Source organism: Bipolaris zeicola (assembly GCF_000523435.1).
Source record: "Bipolaris zeicola 26-R-13 unplaced genomic scaffold scaffold_231, whole genome shotgun sequence".
In the NCBI taxonomy this organism is placed as follows: domain Eukaryota; kingdom Fungi; phylum Ascomycota; class Dothideomycetes; order Pleosporales; family Pleosporaceae; genus Bipolaris; species Bipolaris zeicola.
The window spans coordinates 20,073-39,054 of NW_006912280.1; the positions used below are offsets into that span (position 1 = coordinate 20,073).

Here is an 18,982-nt window from a genome sequence, read left to right on the forward strand (position 1 = left end):
AGACGCTTCTTCCGTCCCCCTTCCCCCCGCATTTCCCGAAAAGCAAGAGAATCGTTTACGTTGTGGCTTCTGTCGGCACCGGCTTGCGGCCTGCTGACGCCCATACCCACTGACGCCCCATTACGTGGGATATGTGCCTGACGCTAATGTAGGTACAGCAGAACTAAGCACAAGGACACTTGGGTCACCAGGGTGTTGAACGGTCATTCCTAGTGGCCCTGGTCTTGGGCAGCCTTTCGAATGACAGAGTTGGCTAATCCTGTCGTCTCCACTGTGTTGCTGCGGCTGCCTTGGCCGCTTCTCTGTTGACTAGATCGGCACTATTTGTTCCTGAACCAAATATCCACAGGTCTCGACGGCCCCTCAAGACTTTTCAGTGGAATCCGGAGGGGGCCGAGATACATCTAATAATCGACAGGACGAATCAGAAGGCAGTGACGTTATGTCTTCTTTGGTTCAAAATGACCAAGCGTGCTTTTCTTGTGGTCGGGCCACCTCTCGGCTCGCAGTCTGCTGCCAACAGGGGTTGTACGGGGCTCCCATTGCCGTACGCCAACCGCACAACGCCGTCGTTTCAGCCGTCAGCCTCAAGCGAAAAGAGCTATCGATAAACATCCTATGGACGTGTGTAATACTCTCTCAACATCCGGATGGCGTCTGCAGAAACTGTGGTTCACTAAGGACTCCCCTCGGTTTGAAAAGACGCTGTGCAATGTTTCAGAATCCAGGAGTCAGTTGGACCCCACTGCAACTGAGTTCGGAATACGAGCACGAGGCGCGCGCTTTGCCGGTTGTCTTGGTATGCTCCGCCCATCATGGGCCAGACGCTCAAGAAATCGCCCAAGAATCGGCGAGTCCTATTAGACCAAGCTTCAACCACCAGCTTGACATAGCCATGACATCCGGCTCCATATTCCGGACACCCTGTGCAACCTGCTTGTACATTTTGAGAAGTCAGGCAAAAGTATATGCTTCATGGCCGACTGACACTCTGTGTTTCCACATGAAAAAGTCTCGTGCCTATTTCTTGCGAGATTTGGTGATGTGCGATCTTCGATCCTTATTTGGGTGGGCTACAGACAAGCAACCCATATGTCCAGATCGGTGTTTTGACTGTGATGTACCCGAATGGGGGTTTCTGATGGATGCTTTTTGCAAGGATGCCTGAGGGAAAAGGCAAACATCCAGCCCTGCTATCTCTACACCAAGGTCGCCTAATGAAGTTTCCGAATGTTTCTTTTGACGGGCCCTAGTGCAGCTACCAGTGCTCAAACCAACTGAGGTCCAATGAGTACCACGCATCTCTCACTACTCGATGCTTATTCCAAACATTGTTGATGTTATATGTTCGTCTGCCACCCTTCCTACTTTTCTGTAACTCATCTTTTTTTTCATCCTGATTGCAAATTTAATCTCGGGAATCGGCGCCCCAATACCACCACGCAAGTCTCTTGTGTATCAGAAAGCTGTTGTTGCATCCTTGGTGTCCATTCTCAGTGTCGGGCTTGCACTCATTCCATATTCGCTCAAAGTGCACGCACACTCGAGCTCAACATCCCTTGCTTATATACGCGAATACGTGTAATAATTGGCTAATAGAGGTAGTAGCTTACGCGCAAGGTTCCACTTGGTGCTCTGTCATTCAACGCAAACCCCTCCCTGGAGCTTGGCACAGCTTGGGTCCTCGCGTGGTCGGCTGGGGTGGCGCATTGACGTCGAAGGCCCGACACCACAAAGTCCGCATCGGAATACACCCATTATGGTCATCGCCATTCTCGCTTTTGTCGTTTTTGGATGTTTTGTCCGATGTAGCGTTGCTACTGGCGTTATGGCTGTATGCCTCGATTTGCGTGCAGACCTGACTACACACATCTCTTGGATGACGCGTCCATTGCTTGCGTTGCATTCCCAATAAACGCACACACGCAAATTTGTCGTATTCTGCCCGTTTCAGGTTACTTACGAATCAATGAAGTTGCTGAGTTTTTGTTTCATGCTTAGGTGTTCAACTTTTCTTATTAGTACGCAACTAATCAAGCTCATGTGCAGTGCCAGTCTATGATTTATTGCCAGCTTAAACAAATCTTTGCATGCCAACTCTCGATTGAATTTCATATTTAACTCCAATAGCGTTTGCAAAAATCCAAGATTGTTGGCTCGAGTCCTTACAACAAGGTCGGCGTGAATATGGATATTAGCAGTATCGTAGCATATTCTACTCCATCGTCAGACAGCTGAAAAAATAAGAATGGGAGGCGCTGAAACAACATATTCTGGGTCTAAGGTCTATTGGTTTGGTCCAACAACCTGTTGCATATATATTCAGCTGGCCTCTCAACTTGTAGTCGTATTGGAAAACACTGAGACCTCTTTCATGCCAGCTCACTATACATATCCAGGCTGCTTATCTTCTACTAGCAACGTTTTTCAGATAGCCAACGGATTATGCATTGTCTCTTCTGTGGAGAATTGCCTGGTAAGAGTTGCGTAATATAATTAATTAATTGCACCAAGTGCAAAGCGGCTCAGCTATCAAGGACATGTTCGTTGTATACAACAGTTTTTCAGAGCGAGGATCACAAGCAATAATGTTTATTTCAACCTCTAGAGTAGATTAATCTAGATAGTCTGCCATGTCATATGCTTCCTCAACTCAAAGAAATAAAATTGTACCTTGACTTCGAGAAAAGTTATCATTCCTCCTGTACATATTTTTGAGAACAAAATCCACATTCCCGAAAACACGATTTCTTGTATAGCAGTGTAAGCAGCGGCTTAATCTTCGAGGGGTTTGTCGTTTCCAAGTGCCTAGACTTACCAGGAAATCGATTATCCGCGAACCTGGTAAATTCAACCCGAATTTTCTGGCACATACGACCATAGGATTCTTGGCATCACGGAAACCCGTCCGCTCTTCCCTAGTTAAACAGTTTACCGGCGGATTAGTAGCCAGGTGGGTGACCACTGGCGAATCCCCGCTGTCGTATGTTTTTGGCTTTGATTTTTTGCTTTCTGACATGGGTCACGTGGGTGGGTTTAGGCGAGCGTTGGATCCTCGCGACTACGTGCATGTCTATTCCAATCTAGAACAAGAACTCTGAAGTTGGAAGAACGATGCCTAGTTATTCCTGTCTTTATTTTTTTTTCAAATGCGAGAAGAAGACCTCGTTGGAATTATCCCCTACCTGCAAAAGATTTTGTTTCCGGCTTTCTGAGCTGTTTTGATTTTCGGATGTTGAATAAGATGTTCTTACTATTAGTCGATGCTTATAATACTAGAGCCTCCTAGAACCAATTACAGCGTATCTTACCTTGTAGCACAAGCCTCCAGAGTAACGTAAATACACAGCCAAAACTGTAATAACGAGAGATCCTACTACCTAGATACGGCACAAAAATGACGTGTGTATTGGGCGTTGAGTATGCATACATATCATGCAATGACGTTCCATGACGATTCTAACAAATACCCACCCCCACCATGACCCTCCCCTACATTATAAACAGTTTCTGAACATCCGTAGATCTCCTTCCAAAAACATATTCCCAGAAAACGAACATTTAAATCAATTTCTTCCATAACCTTATTCCAAGCCAATCACACAAACATCCTCCACTAACCATCCAACATGAGCGACGACAACAGCCCTGTCACCGCGTACCCCGCGACGTCAATCACAGCACAAAACCAAGAAGGTGGTCCTGGTCTCGATGCCAAAATGGAGCAAAAAGCGGAATGGTCGCGCCTTGAATTCTGGGACGACAACCAGAAGCCTTATCTCAAAGAATACGAAGGCCGCAGCCTGCTCCAAGGCAAAGCAGCGCTAATTACTGGCGGCGACTCTGGCATTGGACGCGCAGTCGCCATTTTGTTCGCAAGAGAAGGCGCAGATGTAAGCATTGTGTATCTGCCCGAGGAAGAGGAGGACGCGCAGTACGTCAAGAAGAAGATTGAAGAGGCGGGCCGCAAGGCCAACCTCATGCAACTCAACCTGCGGGAGCGCAAGAACTGCGAGCAAGCTGTTGAGCAGCACATGAAGGTTTTCGGCAAGCTGAATGTGCTAGTTAACAATGGTGAGTTTTTCTTCTTCTCTTTACTCTATGCATTCAGAAGCTTGCCAAAGAAGAACATGCTGCTAACTGCTGAAAAACTAAAAAAGCCGCAATGCAAGAAATGGCTACCGACATCACCGAAATCGATCTGGACGTAACAGAAAAGACTTTCCAGACAAATGTCATTTCCATGTTTGCAATGAGTAAGTATGCGCTCAAGCACATGAAGCGCGGCGACTGCATTGTCAATAGCACATCGGTCGCAGCATATATGAGCAACCCTACACTCCTCGACTACGCATCTACCAAAGGCGCAATTGCAACCTTTACTAGGGGTCTGGCGCAACAGCAAGCACCAAAGGGAATCAGAGTCAACGCCGTCGCACCTGGAATCATGTAAGTTTTTCGCCCCAGTCTCTTACACACCCCAACTATTACCATCTCCCTTTCTTTTCCCCAGCAACAACACTAATCACTCGTAACGGCAGCTGGACCCCTCTCCAGCCTGCAACGAAAGGAAACCCTGCAGATGCCATGGAGTCGCTTGGAGTGGGTGCTTGTCCGCTGAATCGCCCAGGCATGCCTGTTGAGATGGCGACGTGCTATGTGCATCTTGCGTCGCCGTTGGGATCGTACTGCACGGGCGAGGTACTGCATGGCTCAGGCGGCATCGAAATGCAGGGGTAAGGGGCTGAGAAAAAAAAAGCAAAGGCCACGATCGTGTGTGTGAGAGGAATACCATCGTTGTGACAATGAGATGCTGTATGAGAATGAAGATTATGCGACGTAATTGATGGATACATGATATTAGTATGTAAGATACAATCCAAGATCTACTACTATAAGCTACATATTCCATGTTCTCATGTGCCTTTGTCCAGGTTAAAAATGGCTAGATACAGTAGTTTGGCTGGGAAAAGGGTGAAGTAATTAATCAAGGAGAAATTAAAGAAACTTTCTTCGGCGCTAAAACTACATTCTTTCCCTGCATCTTAGAAGTTGGGAATTCATTATTATGGACGCTGATATGTCCTTCAGGAATCGTATATTAATTTTTGGTTCTAGAGGTGGAGAGATTCGAAGACCAAAAAAATGCAGAGTTAGCTTTTGTACATATTTTCTCGAGAGCCTACATAAACATCATTTAGTGGCAGAGAAAAGCGTAGGAAACGAGGAGGAAATAGTCACAGAACACGGTAATCGGATGAGGTGTTGAATAAATAGAGTGGCATGTTCAGTATTACACTATGAATCCCACGATACCAACCTCCCTACACCTACTACCCGTTTGCCAGCTACCCCAACTCCAAGAAACAGTGGCATAAAACGCCAAACCATGCATTTCCCTCGCGAGCAATGTTTCTCGCATCAAAATTCAAGCAGCACAAAACTAACTACCCTTCTTCGTCTCCTCCACACCCTTCCCGTGCCGTGCATTGACCTCATCCATCGCATCCGGCATATCGACATCAGAGAAAGAAACCTTATTCTGCAACTTCTGGGTATCAACATCCATAGCATCATCGCTTCTGCCTACGGTCTCGCTACTCGCATTGCTGAGTTGAGAAACCGCGGGGCGGGCGAGATTAGGCTGGGTCGCGGCACCAGAAGCGTCGTTGTCATCTTCGACCTCTGTGTTTGGGGTCAAAGTAGCAGAACTCATATTTGAATCGTTGCGAGCGCGATTGTGTAGTTCCTTGGTGGAGATTTGGCTCCATTCGTTGTTGTCTGTGGGAAAAGTGTCCTCGACCCAGTCGCCTACGGGAGGCTTGTCCCACCGCACTGTGCTGTTGTCCCAGCTTGTCTGGCCGGCATTGTCATAATCGTTGTAGCCCTCCCAACCTGTTGCGTTCTTTTGCAACTCCTCCAAAAAGTTGAGATTGTCGCGTTTGACGAAATCGAGGAGGGGCTTTGCTAGTGGTATAGGCTCGACTGACATGGCATCATCGTTGGCGTAGACAAGAAGTGCCGAGGCAGATTCGGTAGTCGCTCGCTCAATGACCTCTTGTAGTGTGAGACGGTCTCGCCTTATTATTGGGTTCGAGGATTCAGAGTCATACTGCATTCGCCACCACTGCATTGCGCCTGGAACATCAGATTGGATGTCTGGGTGTCGCACATAGACTACGTCACGGCGAGTGGCCACGCCATGGAGATGATATGGGTAGTGCATGGCATCCTCTGGTGTCTGGCCTTCCGGGAAATCAATTTTGACCGGCTCTACAGACTCTGCTGCAGCTCTCCTAGCTGCACCATCTGTAGCGTCCCCAGTATCGTCGTCCGTGGCACCATCGTCTACGCGAGGCTTAAATCTCCCAGAGATACCGACAATCATGTTCTTTGTGTGCTCAGTCTGTTTCTCAAGTGTTGCGAGCTTGTCCTCAATACTTTTGTAGAGGTCTTGAAGCTGGGATAAGACCTGTGCGTCCTCGGGTGAATCATCTCCCTCTGGATGTTCATATATGGTCATGCTGGTCCGAAGCAGTTGCAGCGATTCTACTTTGTTGGCACCAGCCTTCTTTGGAGTATAGTATTTCAGCTTCTCCAACTGCTTTTGAATGGAATTCAGCTGTTCCTCATGCTTTCTGATATCGCTGTACATACTGTCAATGACATGCTTATTCTTCTCAAGATAGCGGTCGACATAGAGAGTGGCTGGTACACGACATCCAAGATCGGACGCCTCTGTATTTGACGAGGTCAGGCGGATAATGAGGACATTACTGGCGTCGCGTATGTGTGCGCTTCCGACTGCTGAGGAAAAGAGCGTATCGTCGAGGACATCATATAAGCTAAAGTCGGGCCTAGACTGATCTCGTGTGACAGTGGTGTCGAGCGCAAAGCTTTCTTGTGTTGTTCCCGCAACATTGACAGTGGAACGAAGAAGACCGTTCAACTCGACATTCGGTACATGGCTCTGTACTGCAAAACCCCACATGACCAGGAACTTAAGCAAGTCATCGTCAGGATCCTCGACAGCCGACTGATTTTCTGCCCAAGCCTCGGTCTGCAGTAAGGCATTCACTGATCCATAGATCCTGTCCGTGTTGTCGAGGAAAGCCATGAGACGCTGTGCCTCGTGGATGATCTCCAAGTTGTGAGCTTCTGAACGGCCTATGCTGTCATCGAATATGCGCCCAGCCTCGGTTGGATTGCCTCTCCACCAATCCTCACCTATCCAATAGTCCTCTTGTAATATACCGGGACATAGTAGCGCATTCCGAAATAACGGAATTGAATGTATGATGGGAATAAGACTGGACAGATAGTTGAAGTTGGACGACGGCTTGAGGATAGCGGGCTGACCTTGTTCGCGCTTTCTCTGGATAGGTATTGGGTCGGCGATAATCTCGGTAGTTGTGGGTACCAAGGCCCATTGAGAGGTGTCGTAATTATCTCCAGTAGCTGGCCTGAAGTTGGAGTTTGAGCCGATGACCCCACTCTCTTGGTCTTCTATGCCTGTCTCCCAGTCAGTATGACCAATTTAGGGCGTAGTATCGAGCGCAATGAACTGACTCTGCATTGGAGCGTCGCCGGCCTGGGCTTGGTTGGAGGCGATGCTGGTCCGAGAAGGCGGGCGCGTGGGTGCTCTGCTATTGACATTGCTGTGGGGGTAGTTGTCATGTCCTGGAGCGTAGTCAATATTGAAACCTGACACGAGTGCCTGTCAGCTACGTTATTTCTCGACATGTTGTGTAGCCCAGGCCAACGTACTGGGAACGGTTGCATCGTCAGCACCGTACATGGCACCTCCAAAAGCAGTCTCATCCCACTTGGGCTGGGAGTTGCGCAGATGGGATTTCAGTACCGAGATACCGCCTTGTTGCTCCATGCTGCTGAAGTATTTGTCCATGGCGGCTTCGACGCTGTTGCCATGATTCTGCGAAATGTTGTTAGCCAATGCTCATAAAGCGCGGGCGATGTGCTTGAGCGGGGTGCCTTTCGTACCGCGAGTAGCTGCCTGGCCTCAGTTCTGTCCAGCTGGTCGGCACCGAAGCTGAGCAAGAGGTCGATGTTGGCCTCCACATCTGCTGCCTCCATGGTTGTGGTGGTCTGGCTTGGTGTGGTGGAGTGGGGTTCAGAGGTGTTGGTTGCGCAGGGTGCCTGGTAAAGGTCTTTGGGCGGGAGCGGGACGGCAGGCAAGCGGGCGCAAACGTGTTTGGCAGCGGCACGGAACTATAAACACCAGAAAAATGGACGCAGACTGGCGATATGCGGAGAAGGCGCGCCTGTGTCTTGTCTGGCGGCAGTCATGGCGGGGAGCATAAGGCGTAGCTTTGCGGAGGTGCCATGCGGAGCTTTCACGTCGCCAATTGCGGGCGGAAGAGCAGGGATGCTGTGCACCGTCGACTATTATTGCGTCACACATGCACCTAACGGTCAATGCCGCACATGGCCCGAACCATGCACAAACTGCTTCTTGTTTCCCGCTTCGTAGCTTTGTTCTATTGTACATTTATCTTATTACATAACAGTCCTGAAGCGTACACTCATATCTTGACACTCCTTCGCGCCTTTCTTGGAATAGCGAATGATTCCTTGGCCATGTAACAGCAACATATGCTAACATGACGGAGATATTGAGCACATCATCCAAGACCTGTTTGCTCTTCTCTTGGTTGCCCCAGACTCTATCGCTTCTTCATTCAACCTTTGTAATCTCCTCCGTCTTTGCCGTCGCTGCTTCATCGTGTTCGTGTGCAGCATCGGAGCCAGGCCCGAGTGGCCGGAACACCTGCACTCCCTTTGATTCGTTAAGCTGATCTTGCTCTTTTCTCCATTGTCGCCCGCGGTGGCTGAACCTTGAGATCAGGTCGCGGTAGGGCTTGAGCTTCCTATCCGTCTCCTCTTCGTCCAGCCCAATCAGTTGACGCCGCCGCTCCTTCAGCGCGTTGTACAGCCTCCAACGAGTCTGCTCTGGAATCTCCTTGATGTGGTACTCAACCTTCCACTCGTCTTGTTCTGTAAAGTCGACGGGCCTCTCCACGTAGCCCCCGTTCACCATATTACGGACGCTCAATGTCCATCCCATTAGCGGTCCCTCCGAGATCGAGGTAGGTTTGGGTACATCCTTCACGTCTCCTACGCTTTCCTCATCTCCATCGTTGGTAGATTCCTCAGCAGTCTCTTCAGCAGTCTCTTCAGCAGTCTCTTCAGCAGTCTCTTCAGCAGTTTCTTCAGTGGTCTCTTCAGTGGTCTCTTCAGTAGGCTCTTTGGAAACGTCTTCGGACGCGTTTTCAGAAGCATCGAGTGGTTCTTGCTGAGATGCATCGGCCTCGCTACTCTCTGCTATCGAGATGATCCTTTGATCCTCACTGATTTGCTCGTCAACATCGTCTTGGATGTCCTGCCAAGCTTCTTGAGTTCTCCGATCGTCTTCTGGTATACCCACAATATCCCGCGCAAAGTCTTGTTGGGCAGTTTCCCCTGCCTGTTGGATCTCGTCCGCCTGCTCCTCGGTGACGGGCTCAGCAAATATGTACATAAAGGGCGTCTTGCCTTCGCGTGCTTCGAAATGCATCCTCAAGGACTATGATCGAGTTAGTAATTGGCCATAAGTATGAAGTCGACAGAAGTAGCTTACTGTGTCAGGGAACTGAGCGGTAGCCTTGGTTAGGAGTTCATCAACCAGGTTGATAGAGACCTTGAACTCCTCGTCTCCCAATGATGTGTCGTGCTGTCCGTGAAGAACAGCATCCATGTCTGCTAAGCTGAGATACTGGAAGCCAAAGATGCGCTCAATGTTGTGAAAGGCGACGAAAATGCCATCCATTCGCCCCATCCGGACTTGCAGTGAGTACTTGAGCAGCGTGGCACGTGTCATGTCGTAGAACTCACGCTCAAAAGATTCCCACTCGCCCAACGCATGTCGTAGCTGGTAACCCGAGCCTTCTTCGAATTCTTTGTGGTTCATACGAATTGAAACAACAGCCCTCGTCTTCAAATCGAAAACGCCGGTTCCGGGGAGTCGGGGGTCGACTGCATCCAGTTGGGACCGCATCATAATGTTGCCTTGCTTCGAATAGTGATAGCAACGGCTGGAATTATCTTCTGTAGGTGCCTGCTCGGGATTCGATCTACGATATCTTTCAAACTCGCTTCGCTCGGTCGTGAGCAACTTCTCGAGAGAATGACCAAGCCAACTCATAATGTTGGGTCTATCGTAGGACTTGTCTGCGTCAATTGCATAGATGCCGTCCTTGTGTCTCAGAAAGACAGTACTGGGACCAAGAGTGATTTTCGAAAAATTCGGAGACGGATCTGGGAACTGGCGTGAGAGCATGTCGTGGTTGAGCTTTCGAAAGTTGGACAGAACGAAATGGAAGTGCTGCAAGATGCCCGACATGCTGGATGTGGAGCCCGTGAACTTTGCGCCAATGTCCTTTGTCAAGGCGAGCAGGTCTTTGTCCTTGGAGGAAGTCTTGTACTCGCTCAGGGCTTTAAAATCGAACTCGTGGGCTGGCATGATCTTCTCCAAGTAGGGGTCGAAGTTGTACACTCTTGACCGTGGGTCCTGCAGTCGGTACACGCCAGGGTTGAAAAGCACGCGGTCAAGTCCATAGGCTAGCATGGGCACAGGCGGTTTTTCCACTGGCACAGGCTCGAATTTGAGCTCGCTGGTCTCAATCGAGCTTATGTTCAGCTTCTCACGTTCTTCGCCCTTCTCTTTCCGTCTCTCCCGCTTGCGACCAAGAAGTGCGTCTTTGAGAGACATGCCATTGTTGTCGCCATGCTCGTCCGCCGCTACATCCTCGGCCTCTTCTATTTCACGGGCATTCTTGGGTTTTTTGCTAGCCTTTGTAGCCTTTTTAGGCTTTGCAGACTTTGCAGCTTTCTTAGGCACATCTCGCTTCAGCACAACAGCAGTGGCGCTGAAGGGCTGGCGCAGTAGCGGGCGTGGCAGGCTTGAAGCAGCGCAAAAGAGACATGCATGGTTCCATTGCCGTGGCGAGGCTCGCACCAACTGGCGACTCAGCATTGGAAAGTGTTGGCGAAGTGAAGAGTGAGGACGGCGGTTGAGATGAGCGGCGACAGTGACGCTTCGACATTTTCAGAAAATCCATCGGCGTTTTGTTTTGTTAACGCCGGGCGATCGCCTATTAGGGCGCATCACGTGACGCGTAGTAGCAACAGCCAGGACGCGCGGAGAGGGCACCAGAGACCCACCCACTCCGCCATTGGGCGCATGTCTTGTAGACAGTAGGACTACTACCCAGACAGAACCCTGTGGACTTCGCGTCCCCCTTCTTCTCTTTCTTTGCCGGTGCGGGGCGTCCTGCTTGTACGTATCTTTTTCGCGTCTGAGGCGTGAGCAGGCTGCCAGTCCCCCCTCGTTCAGACAGACGTAAGGCATCATCATCCCCAGGAACCCTCATACCATATGCGCCCACCTACGGCACATGAATAATGGGACATCACCATTCCACCACCACCGCCGCCAACGCCGTCCCACTAAAAATCCGAGCCTGACGTCTGCACTGCGACTGCCGCCCCGTAACCATCCCGCGATTGTTGTTGTTGTTATTGTTATTGTCTTCTTACTTCTTCGCGCATGCGCCTGCGCCTGCATGTTCATTGGCTACGCCTCGACACTCAGTCCAAACTCCGCTCCTCTGGCTCACCCTCCGCACGCCGACTCTTTCTGACCTAGCTACCGACGCGCATCCCTTGCTTCTTCCACCGAGGACTGCTCTACTTTCTGTATGCGACAGTCGCGCCGCTGAGCTCGTACTGGGCTGTGCGCGCAAACCTGCAACCCCGGAATGTCCAAAGACAAACGGCGGAGCATTTTCGGTCGCAGCTCTCTCAATGTCCTCACCTCTCAGAGCAGCAAAGACGACACCCAGCCCTCCAATCTGCTGCGGAAGCGCCGCACCGCCTCCTTCATTTCGAATCTCTCCGACGTATCACAGCATGCAGAACCATTCACTATCAACGGCTCCATGGGAGCCAGCTCCAACGCCCCAGAACCGCCTGATTCAGCCCGATCCAATCTTTCCAAGAGCCAGCTGAAGCGTGCCAGCTCCGTCTTCAGTTCCTTTCGTGGCTACAAACTTCCCGGCGACGACGAACCTGAGCCCCTCTCGGCAACCTCGACGCGGAACTCGACCATTTTTGGAGAATACTTGTTTGAAGATGTGAACAATCTTCAGGTCTTGCACCATGGAGAGGTGCAGACGAGCAGTTCCATGTTCAGGAAGAAGAAGGAATATTTGGTACTGACCGAGAAGCATCTAATCCGCTTCAAGAGCCAGTCCAAAGCAGCCGAGGCTTTTATTGAATGCGCCCCAGTCCACTTAATTCCAGGCGATGGAACTGAGTATCGTAAGGTCCCATCCTCGCATCGCTTGAGTACATACAGACACAGCCACAGCCCCTCTATTGGATCAACACATGAGCTCCAGTCCCTAGCCTCAGAATCATCTGGTGATCGTCATCAAGGAATTCCCCTGCGTCACATTGTTGCCGCATACCACCTAGACGACGGACGGCCGCACTTTGCTCTCGAGCTGTATTACCTGGATGACGAGTCCAATCATGCCGCTTCCATGACTCTCCAATTCGGCGATCCCGAAGACATGTTTGCTTGGCTCAAGATCATTAGACATGCCGCCAATGCAGCCCGACTCTGTGATGCAAAGCCCATCTCTGCACATAACTCCCATCTGGCTGCACGTGTTGTAGAAGCAGAGCGTGACTATGTGCCTCCACACTATGCCATATACAAAGTTGTCCTCAGGCCCCAAGGGAAAACCACGGCCAGGTCTTCGTCTGATGATCTGACAAAGGCATCTGCTTCAGTATGTTTTCTTGCAATTGGCGTGCACAAAGTACACATCATCCCGTTGTTCAAGCCGCCTTCGCAACGATCTTCCAGTCCATCCTTGGTGTCCCAAAACACACAATTGTCACATGGTATCCTAACCCTGACTGAAGTTCGTGTCAGTGAGATTGATGATACTTTCCAGTTGACCTTCAGGTACGTGTGCGAATGCCCACAGGGAGAGCAACTCTGACAGCATGCAGAAAACCTCTAGAGAGACCAAAGGTGCTTCAATTAGCGTCGCTTGCCTCTCGAGACATAGCTGTCCGCCTACAATATGTTGAATCTAGTCTCAGACCGGAGTGGGAGACGCGCCCATTAGATTTTCTGGTCCCCGAGGAAGTACACCAAGACATTGTACGACAAGAGAGCCCACACCCTATGGACCCTGACTCTCTGGATCGCACTTTGATAGGTTATTGTATCGCTTATGATGTCCAACCAGAGAACATTAGCTATCAGATTACGTATCCACCAGAAGACTCTCCACGGTTCGAGCTCCTCCCGCCCAGCTCCCGGAGAACCCAGTATACTACACTGGAACTCCTTGCTGTAATGCGCGCCTTGAGGTACAACGAAACGTTTGGTGGGATCTCATTCAAAGATGTACACCTGGATATCTTGAATGGGCTCAAAGACCCAAATGGCGCAGAGCATCTTTGTCTCAAGACAAAACGCGGCACATATGCGCGCTTGGATATCGAAGAATTAGAACGATCTTGTCTATTGGTTCAGGAGATCCGCGCATTGGCTCTGACAAACCGGAAGCTTCGAAGAATGGACTTTTCGGGTTGTATCACGCGGAAGCCCAGCGACCACGGGGAATCCAGAGGTAGTGCGAGAGATCAGGGCTGCGCTATTGTGGAAGCGCTGTTTCCGCTGTGCAAATACCAAACAACAAATGTCGATTGGATAGCTCTTAACAGAATACAACTGGGGGATACTGACTTGGATTATCTTGTCGCTGCAGGTGTCGAGCGAGCTTGTCATCTAAGGGGACTGGAATTGAGCGGATGTGGTCTTACGGACCGTGCATTGTCTCTTGTCCTAGACGCATTGCGTGCACAAGAAACCACACTAGAAGCCATCGATCTCTCGTCCAATCCTTTCCGCCTTGCACCAAGCATTTTCGACTCTCAAATCGGCGTTTTTGGCTATCTCACACGACTGAATCTCTCACATCTTGCGCGATCCTCTGGCCTTGAATCCCTAATATCCGTCGAGACATTCCAAGGCTGGAGATTACAAGAGCTGATCCTTAGCGGAACATCACTCAACGCGGCTACCGTCGATGCCATCGCCGGCTACCTTTCTAACTACAAACGGTCTTCAGCCCTTCGCGAGATAAAATTGGATCATTGCTTTCTTACTGGAAGGGACATTGCTTTTCTTCTGCACGCAATGACCGAACATCCGGGCAAAGCTCGCGACCTCCATCTTGATGTCAGCGAGAACCGAATCGAGGAAGACCTGGACTCGTTAACAAAAGCAATCGCTAATGGCCTTGCCCCATCGAGCTTCACTCTCCGTTTGCTTGAGTTCGAAGAAGACGCCGACTTTCGGAAGATGATACTCGCTCTGGCCGCCAATAACACCATTCGACAGCTGGACATCTCGCGAGCATCTCTACCATGTGACGCTTCAGAAGAGACGTGCCAAGCATTAGAGAAGATGTTTGCTGATAACAGAAGCCTTGAGTGGCTTGATATTTCTGGTGAAGACTCTCGCCTTGAAACAACCAAATTAGGCGTCGGTATCAACCGAGCGTTGCGAGGACTTCAGCGCAACAAAACCTTGCGTGCTTTGTACATCAGATGTAAGTTCATCCTCTTGAGTATAGAATAGTTGAGGAACTAATAGAATTAGATCAAAAGCTGGGTGTACAAGGCGCGAGTACCCTTGCGGATGTGCTCAAAGTCAACAATACTCTGCAATACCTATACTGTGAGGACAATGGTATCGCTTTGACTGGTTTCACGGATCTTGTTAATGCGCTCCATCGAAACACTACCCTCCTATATCTTCCATCTATGCATGAATCCCGCCAAATGGCGCTCAAGCAAACAGAAGACCAAGTCAAATCAATGCGTGACGATTTGCCAACAAACAACCAATCAAAATCATCCTCGGTTCGAAGCAGAATCACAAACAGAGTGGTCAGCAAGACTGCAAAAGAGCCCAACTACCCGACAGGTCTGTCAGATCAAGACATCAAGGCCGCGTTGGGGCTGGTTGACGAGAGTTGGGCCAGGCAAGAGTATCGTCTGCAGCAGTACTTGACCCGCAATTACAACATCGCACACGGCATACCAACAGCCATGGATGTCGATGAGGAAGAATTCGAAAGGCCAGATACGGCAAACAGTTTAGGCAAGATTCTTGAAAAAGTTACCATCGAGAGCACTCCTACTGCAGAGAAGGATCTACAGCTTGGTAGCCTACTTCCGGAAATAACTACGACGCCGATGATAGACATTGACTACGACAGTACACCTTTGGAAAAAGAGCTCGAAATGTCTTTTGGTAATACATCAGTTGGATTTCCATTCCCAAAGTAATCAAACGGACAACTTTAATCACACCTAATCGTGATTGGGCCTCTGCATTTTACTGCTTCTCGCCCACCATCACTCTATTGTTACAATGCTTGTTTGCAATCGCTTTCTTCGCCTGTATATATATAGGGCTCATTTTGCATATACCTTCTCGACAGAGGTTATTCGGCGTTTCTTTTCTACCACAGGTAGCTGACGATTTCGGAATTCTGGTCGTTGGGCGAAGGAACCGTCTGGTCTGGATAATTTATACTTCTTGAGTACATGCATGTTCTAGGCTTAGGCTCATCTCTGGACGGCTGTTTTTCTTCTTCAAAGATACCATTTAGATTGTTATAAACAAGATTGAAGTTTCGGACTCTTCTCAAGAGAAATGCTCGACTTTCAGTTTTTCGTTAAAATTCCAAACATGACTAATTCATTGGTTTGTTGCAGGTATGAAATGTAGTCAGTTCAGATTTGAACATTGTGCATTTCCGTCTGCGATCGCACTGCGTGGGGTGCACCCCACTAAACAAGCTCATAATTGACATGTCCGAGCTCCGGCCGAAAATGTACGTTGACGACATCATTTCGCTCGAAACGAGTTAATTGAACCTCACACTTTCAAAACCAAAGCCACAGACGAACCAATTGCAATCTCGAGACCAGATCACGACTTTTTCCATCTTCTTATGGTAATTCGGCTAAGAAGATGGTCAGACAACATGGCAGTTTAGAGAAGGATGAAGAGACGAACCAGGCGGCCTGGGAGGCGGCGCGTGGTGCGCTAGTCGGCGGTACAAAGGTACGAGATGGCTCTCGCGCGGATTACATCTATTACATCCTTGCCTTCTCTTTACTACGAATTTAAGAGTTTGCTTCAAAACAGGAAGCAAGAGAAGGAAAGTAGTGACGAAAGAGCTAGCTGTGGGCGCATGAGCGAATCTCACGTGAGAGTCAAGATTGGAAGTTACAACGACTGCACAGGTCGCAGTCATGTCATCTGATTCCTTCTATGCTTTATCTGTGTTTTAGAAGACTTCCTGGCCATATAAGAGACATCAAGCTAACTTTGATACAACCAGTGGGGTGCTTTCTTCGCCGTAGGAGGCGGTGTCGCGTATGCGTTTTCCCCCCTCTACCGCGGTCTGACTGTCCAATTCAAAACGTATGATTACATACCTTCCCTCTTGAATTGCATGCTGCTCTAAAGTCCATGGTTGCTAATCCACAGATCAGATACATACAAATGAGTGGTATGATACTAGGCGGCATGCTCGAAGCAGACAAGCGCATGGTGAATTATCAGCATCGCGTTAGACATCATAAGAGGCTGGCGAGGGATATGGAGATCTGGAGACGGTACGAGGATACGTACGAGGAGAGAGGGACGCCAGGAGTAGGAGCGGAGAGCGATGTACATGGACCAGATGGAAAAAGTGCATAGGGTCGCATATGGGAGGATACCACGAGCCAAGTTAGAGATTAGGGAAGGCTGTTTGTATTGTACGATATCAGGCGTCTATTCGTTATCCACACATGCAATGAATGGGTTACAGACATGCTTCCGTTTTGGGGCTCTTCTTCTAGATGATTCCAGGATTTCACAACAGCACAATCTATACAGTCATTCTGCTCATAGAAAGTCTTGAAAGAAACATTACTAGCACTATTATAGCACTGAACCCACACCAATTCCCAAAAACACACAAATAATCCATGTATCACGGAGTAACGACATTGCTGCGTTGGGGTGGTGCGGAGTTAACGGACCAATGACGTGCTTTGTTCTGCGGAGGCAAGGCTGACGTAAGGTCTCTCCACCAACGGCGCGCCGCTTTCTTCAAAAGCCACCTTGCGAATTCGCTTCGTCTGGTTCTTTAGGCAGCACTTCCGCTGTTCCTCGCCCACCACACTTCATTGTCGCATCTGTCTGTGGCTGCCACAGCTTCACGCAACAATGGACGTTTTTTGGACGCTCCCCCCGGTCTCTAGGTAAGCTTCCTTATTCTTCTTCGCGTAGCTCTTAAGGTTTCGCATCTAACAGCTTCCCATAGATCCATTACAGCTGCAGCTGTCGTCGTGTCGGCGCTGGGTTATGGTGGCATCCTCAACCTCTACCATGTCGTCTTCGCGACTCAATATGTCTTCACTACCAAGATGATCCCGCAGCTCTGGCGACTCTTCTCTGCGTTTCTCCTCACGAAACCGAAGTTCGGCATCCTGCTTGACCCATACTTTTTGTACCAATATGGCAGCTCCATTGAGCGCGAGTCCAGCCGCTTTTCGCAGCCCGGCGACTTTTTTGTGTATACCATGTTCGTTGGCAGCGTCATTGTGGTAAGTACCTGCTCGTAGCTATTCTGCGCCCCATCGCATATACATGTACTTTGTCCATATCGCATCGACCCAAGCTGTCTGCGACGCACCGACTACGGTCTCGACCACCTCGACATATCTGCCCGCCCAGTCAAAAAATAATCTAGCTGAAGCGGTTCCTGGAATCGAGGAAGAATACCCTTGCACATCATGCAGTTCCGCTACAATCCAAAAGGGACTGTATGGTGTGTAGGCATGGTGGGATTGTCACATAACGATGCGTTGCGAACTCTCTATTTCGCAAGGTTATTTGGGGCTCCCTACATACCTTTACCACTTGTTTTGCTTTGTTGAATCGCTTGTTGTGGATGTAACCTGGAATGGGCTTGTGCTAACGGTCCATGTAAAGGGAACGGCAGGCTGCCTTTTAGGCTCATACACCTTCCTTCCTGCGCTGTCTCTCGCATACGCGTACACCTTTGGCCAGGACAACCCTACGCGATCCGTGCAATTCTTCATTCTCAACTTCGACGCCAAGTTCCTGCCTTTCGCCATGCTGTTCCTTACATTCGTCATCGATGGTCCTGATGCAGCGGCTTCGCAACTGACCGGCCTCCTTGCTGCACATCTCTACGATTTCCTCACAAGGATCTGGCCTACGTTCGGAGGTGGAACAAACTACATTCGTACCCCTCAGATTGTGAAGGGTTGGTTCAGTGCAACAGCCGGCAGTGTCCAGGATAGGGGATACGGGCATGCTGTGCAGGGACGCGGAAGGGCGGCCGGTGCACCTGGAAGCGGCGTACAGCCAACTACGGGCAGGACTACGGGTGCGAACACGTCTTGGGGTGGAATGGGACCTGGCCGTAGGCTAGGAGGTTAGACATACAGGCTGGAAATGCCATGTAGTCTGTTTATGATGGGTAATGCGATTTTGGTACTACACAAGCAAAACTCGTCACTGTATTATTAGCATTGCAGTAACTGTGTAAATGAAGATTCTGTATTACGATCTGTCAAGCCGCCCTACTGTTATGCAGATTTTACAAACACTGTGATGTGGAAGAGACACCAATAACCCAACACTTTAACGTGCTGGATAAGCGAGTTGGCCAGGCAAGCGAGTTGGCCACCCCACCAAGTTTGCGCACACGGTTTAACTCTATACACAACCACTCTACGCAATATATTCTAAATGCCTTCAAATGAAACAGATATTCAGCTTGCTATCTCTTCTCTTCATACTCAT

The 18,982-nt window shown here is 49.5% G+C and overlaps 7 protein-coding genes across 7 annotated transcripts, besides 1 other annotated feature; 5 read left to right on the forward strand and 2 right to left on the reverse strand.

The window, feature by feature from the left end:
* Positions 1 to 2,903: 2,903 nt before the first annotated feature.
* Positions 2,904 to 3,101: a sequence feature (Protein overlapping with rRNA (COCCADRAFT_107452, EUC29085.1) was converted to a misc_feature.).
* A 528-nt stretch (positions 3,102 to 3,629) lies between these two features.
* COCCADRAFT_40496 (uncharacterized protein) lies at positions 3,630 to 4,740 on the forward strand (the record flags this gene model as incomplete). Its single annotated transcript, XM_007718423.1, has 3 exons — positions 3,630 to 4,074; positions 4,161 to 4,449; positions 4,542 to 4,740. 3 exons carry the CDS (start codon positions 3,630 to 3,632, stop codon positions 4,738 to 4,740), a joined length of 933 nt encoding a protein of 310 aa, XP_007716613.1.
* Positions 4,741 to 5,443: 703 nt separating this feature from the next.
* Positions 5,444 to 8,094, reverse strand: COCCADRAFT_107464 (uncharacterized protein; the record flags this gene model as incomplete). Its single annotated transcript, XM_007718424.1, has 4 exons — positions 5,444 to 7,512; positions 7,570 to 7,704; positions 7,768 to 7,933; positions 8,002 to 8,094. The coding sequence occupies 4 exons, from the start codon at positions 8,092 to 8,094 to the stop codon at positions 5,444 to 5,446; spliced, it is 2,463 nt and encodes an 820-aa protein (XP_007716614.1).
* Positions 8,095 to 8,695: 601 nt separating this feature from the next.
* On the reverse strand, positions 8,696 to 11,032 carry COCCADRAFT_107482 (uncharacterized protein; the record flags this gene model as incomplete). Its single annotated transcript, XM_007718425.1, has 2 exons — positions 8,696 to 9,583; positions 9,638 to 11,032. The coding sequence occupies 2 exons, from the start codon at positions 11,030 to 11,032 to the stop codon at positions 8,696 to 8,698; spliced, it is 2,283 nt and encodes a 760-aa protein (XP_007716615.1).
* A 421-nt stretch (positions 11,033 to 11,453) lies between these two features.
* COCCADRAFT_40499 (uncharacterized protein) lies at positions 11,454 to 11,699 on the forward strand (the record flags this gene model as incomplete). Its single annotated transcript, XM_007718426.1, has 1 exon — positions 11,454 to 11,699. The coding sequence occupies one exon, from the start codon at positions 11,454 to 11,456 to the stop codon at positions 11,697 to 11,699; it is 246 nt and encodes an 81-aa protein (XP_007716616.1).
* Positions 11,700 to 11,816: 117 nt separating this feature from the next.
* Positions 11,817 to 15,435, forward strand: COCCADRAFT_8658 (uncharacterized protein; the record flags this gene model as incomplete). Its single annotated transcript, XM_007718427.1, has 3 exons — positions 11,817 to 13,033; positions 13,081 to 14,693; positions 14,744 to 15,435. The coding sequence occupies 3 exons, from the start codon at positions 11,817 to 11,819 to the stop codon at positions 15,433 to 15,435; spliced, it is 3,522 nt and encodes a 1,173-aa protein (XP_007716617.1).
* A 691-nt stretch (positions 15,436 to 16,126) lies between these two features.
* COCCADRAFT_107466 (uncharacterized protein) lies at positions 16,127 to 16,861 on the forward strand (the record flags this gene model as incomplete). Its single annotated transcript, XM_007718428.1, has 3 exons — positions 16,127 to 16,219; positions 16,500 to 16,582; positions 16,654 to 16,861. 3 exons carry the CDS (start codon positions 16,127 to 16,129, stop codon positions 16,859 to 16,861), a joined length of 384 nt encoding a protein of 127 aa, XP_007716618.1.
* Positions 16,862 to 17,374: 513 nt separating this feature from the next.
* COCCADRAFT_107476 (uncharacterized protein) lies at positions 17,375 to 18,616 on the forward strand (the record flags this gene model as incomplete). Its single annotated transcript, XM_007718429.1, has 3 exons — positions 17,375 to 17,409; positions 17,472 to 17,754; positions 18,143 to 18,616. The coding sequence occupies 3 exons, from the start codon at positions 17,375 to 17,377 to the stop codon at positions 18,614 to 18,616; spliced, it is 792 nt and encodes a 263-aa protein (XP_007716619.1).
* Between the last annotated feature and the right edge of the window lie 366 nt (positions 18,617 to 18,982).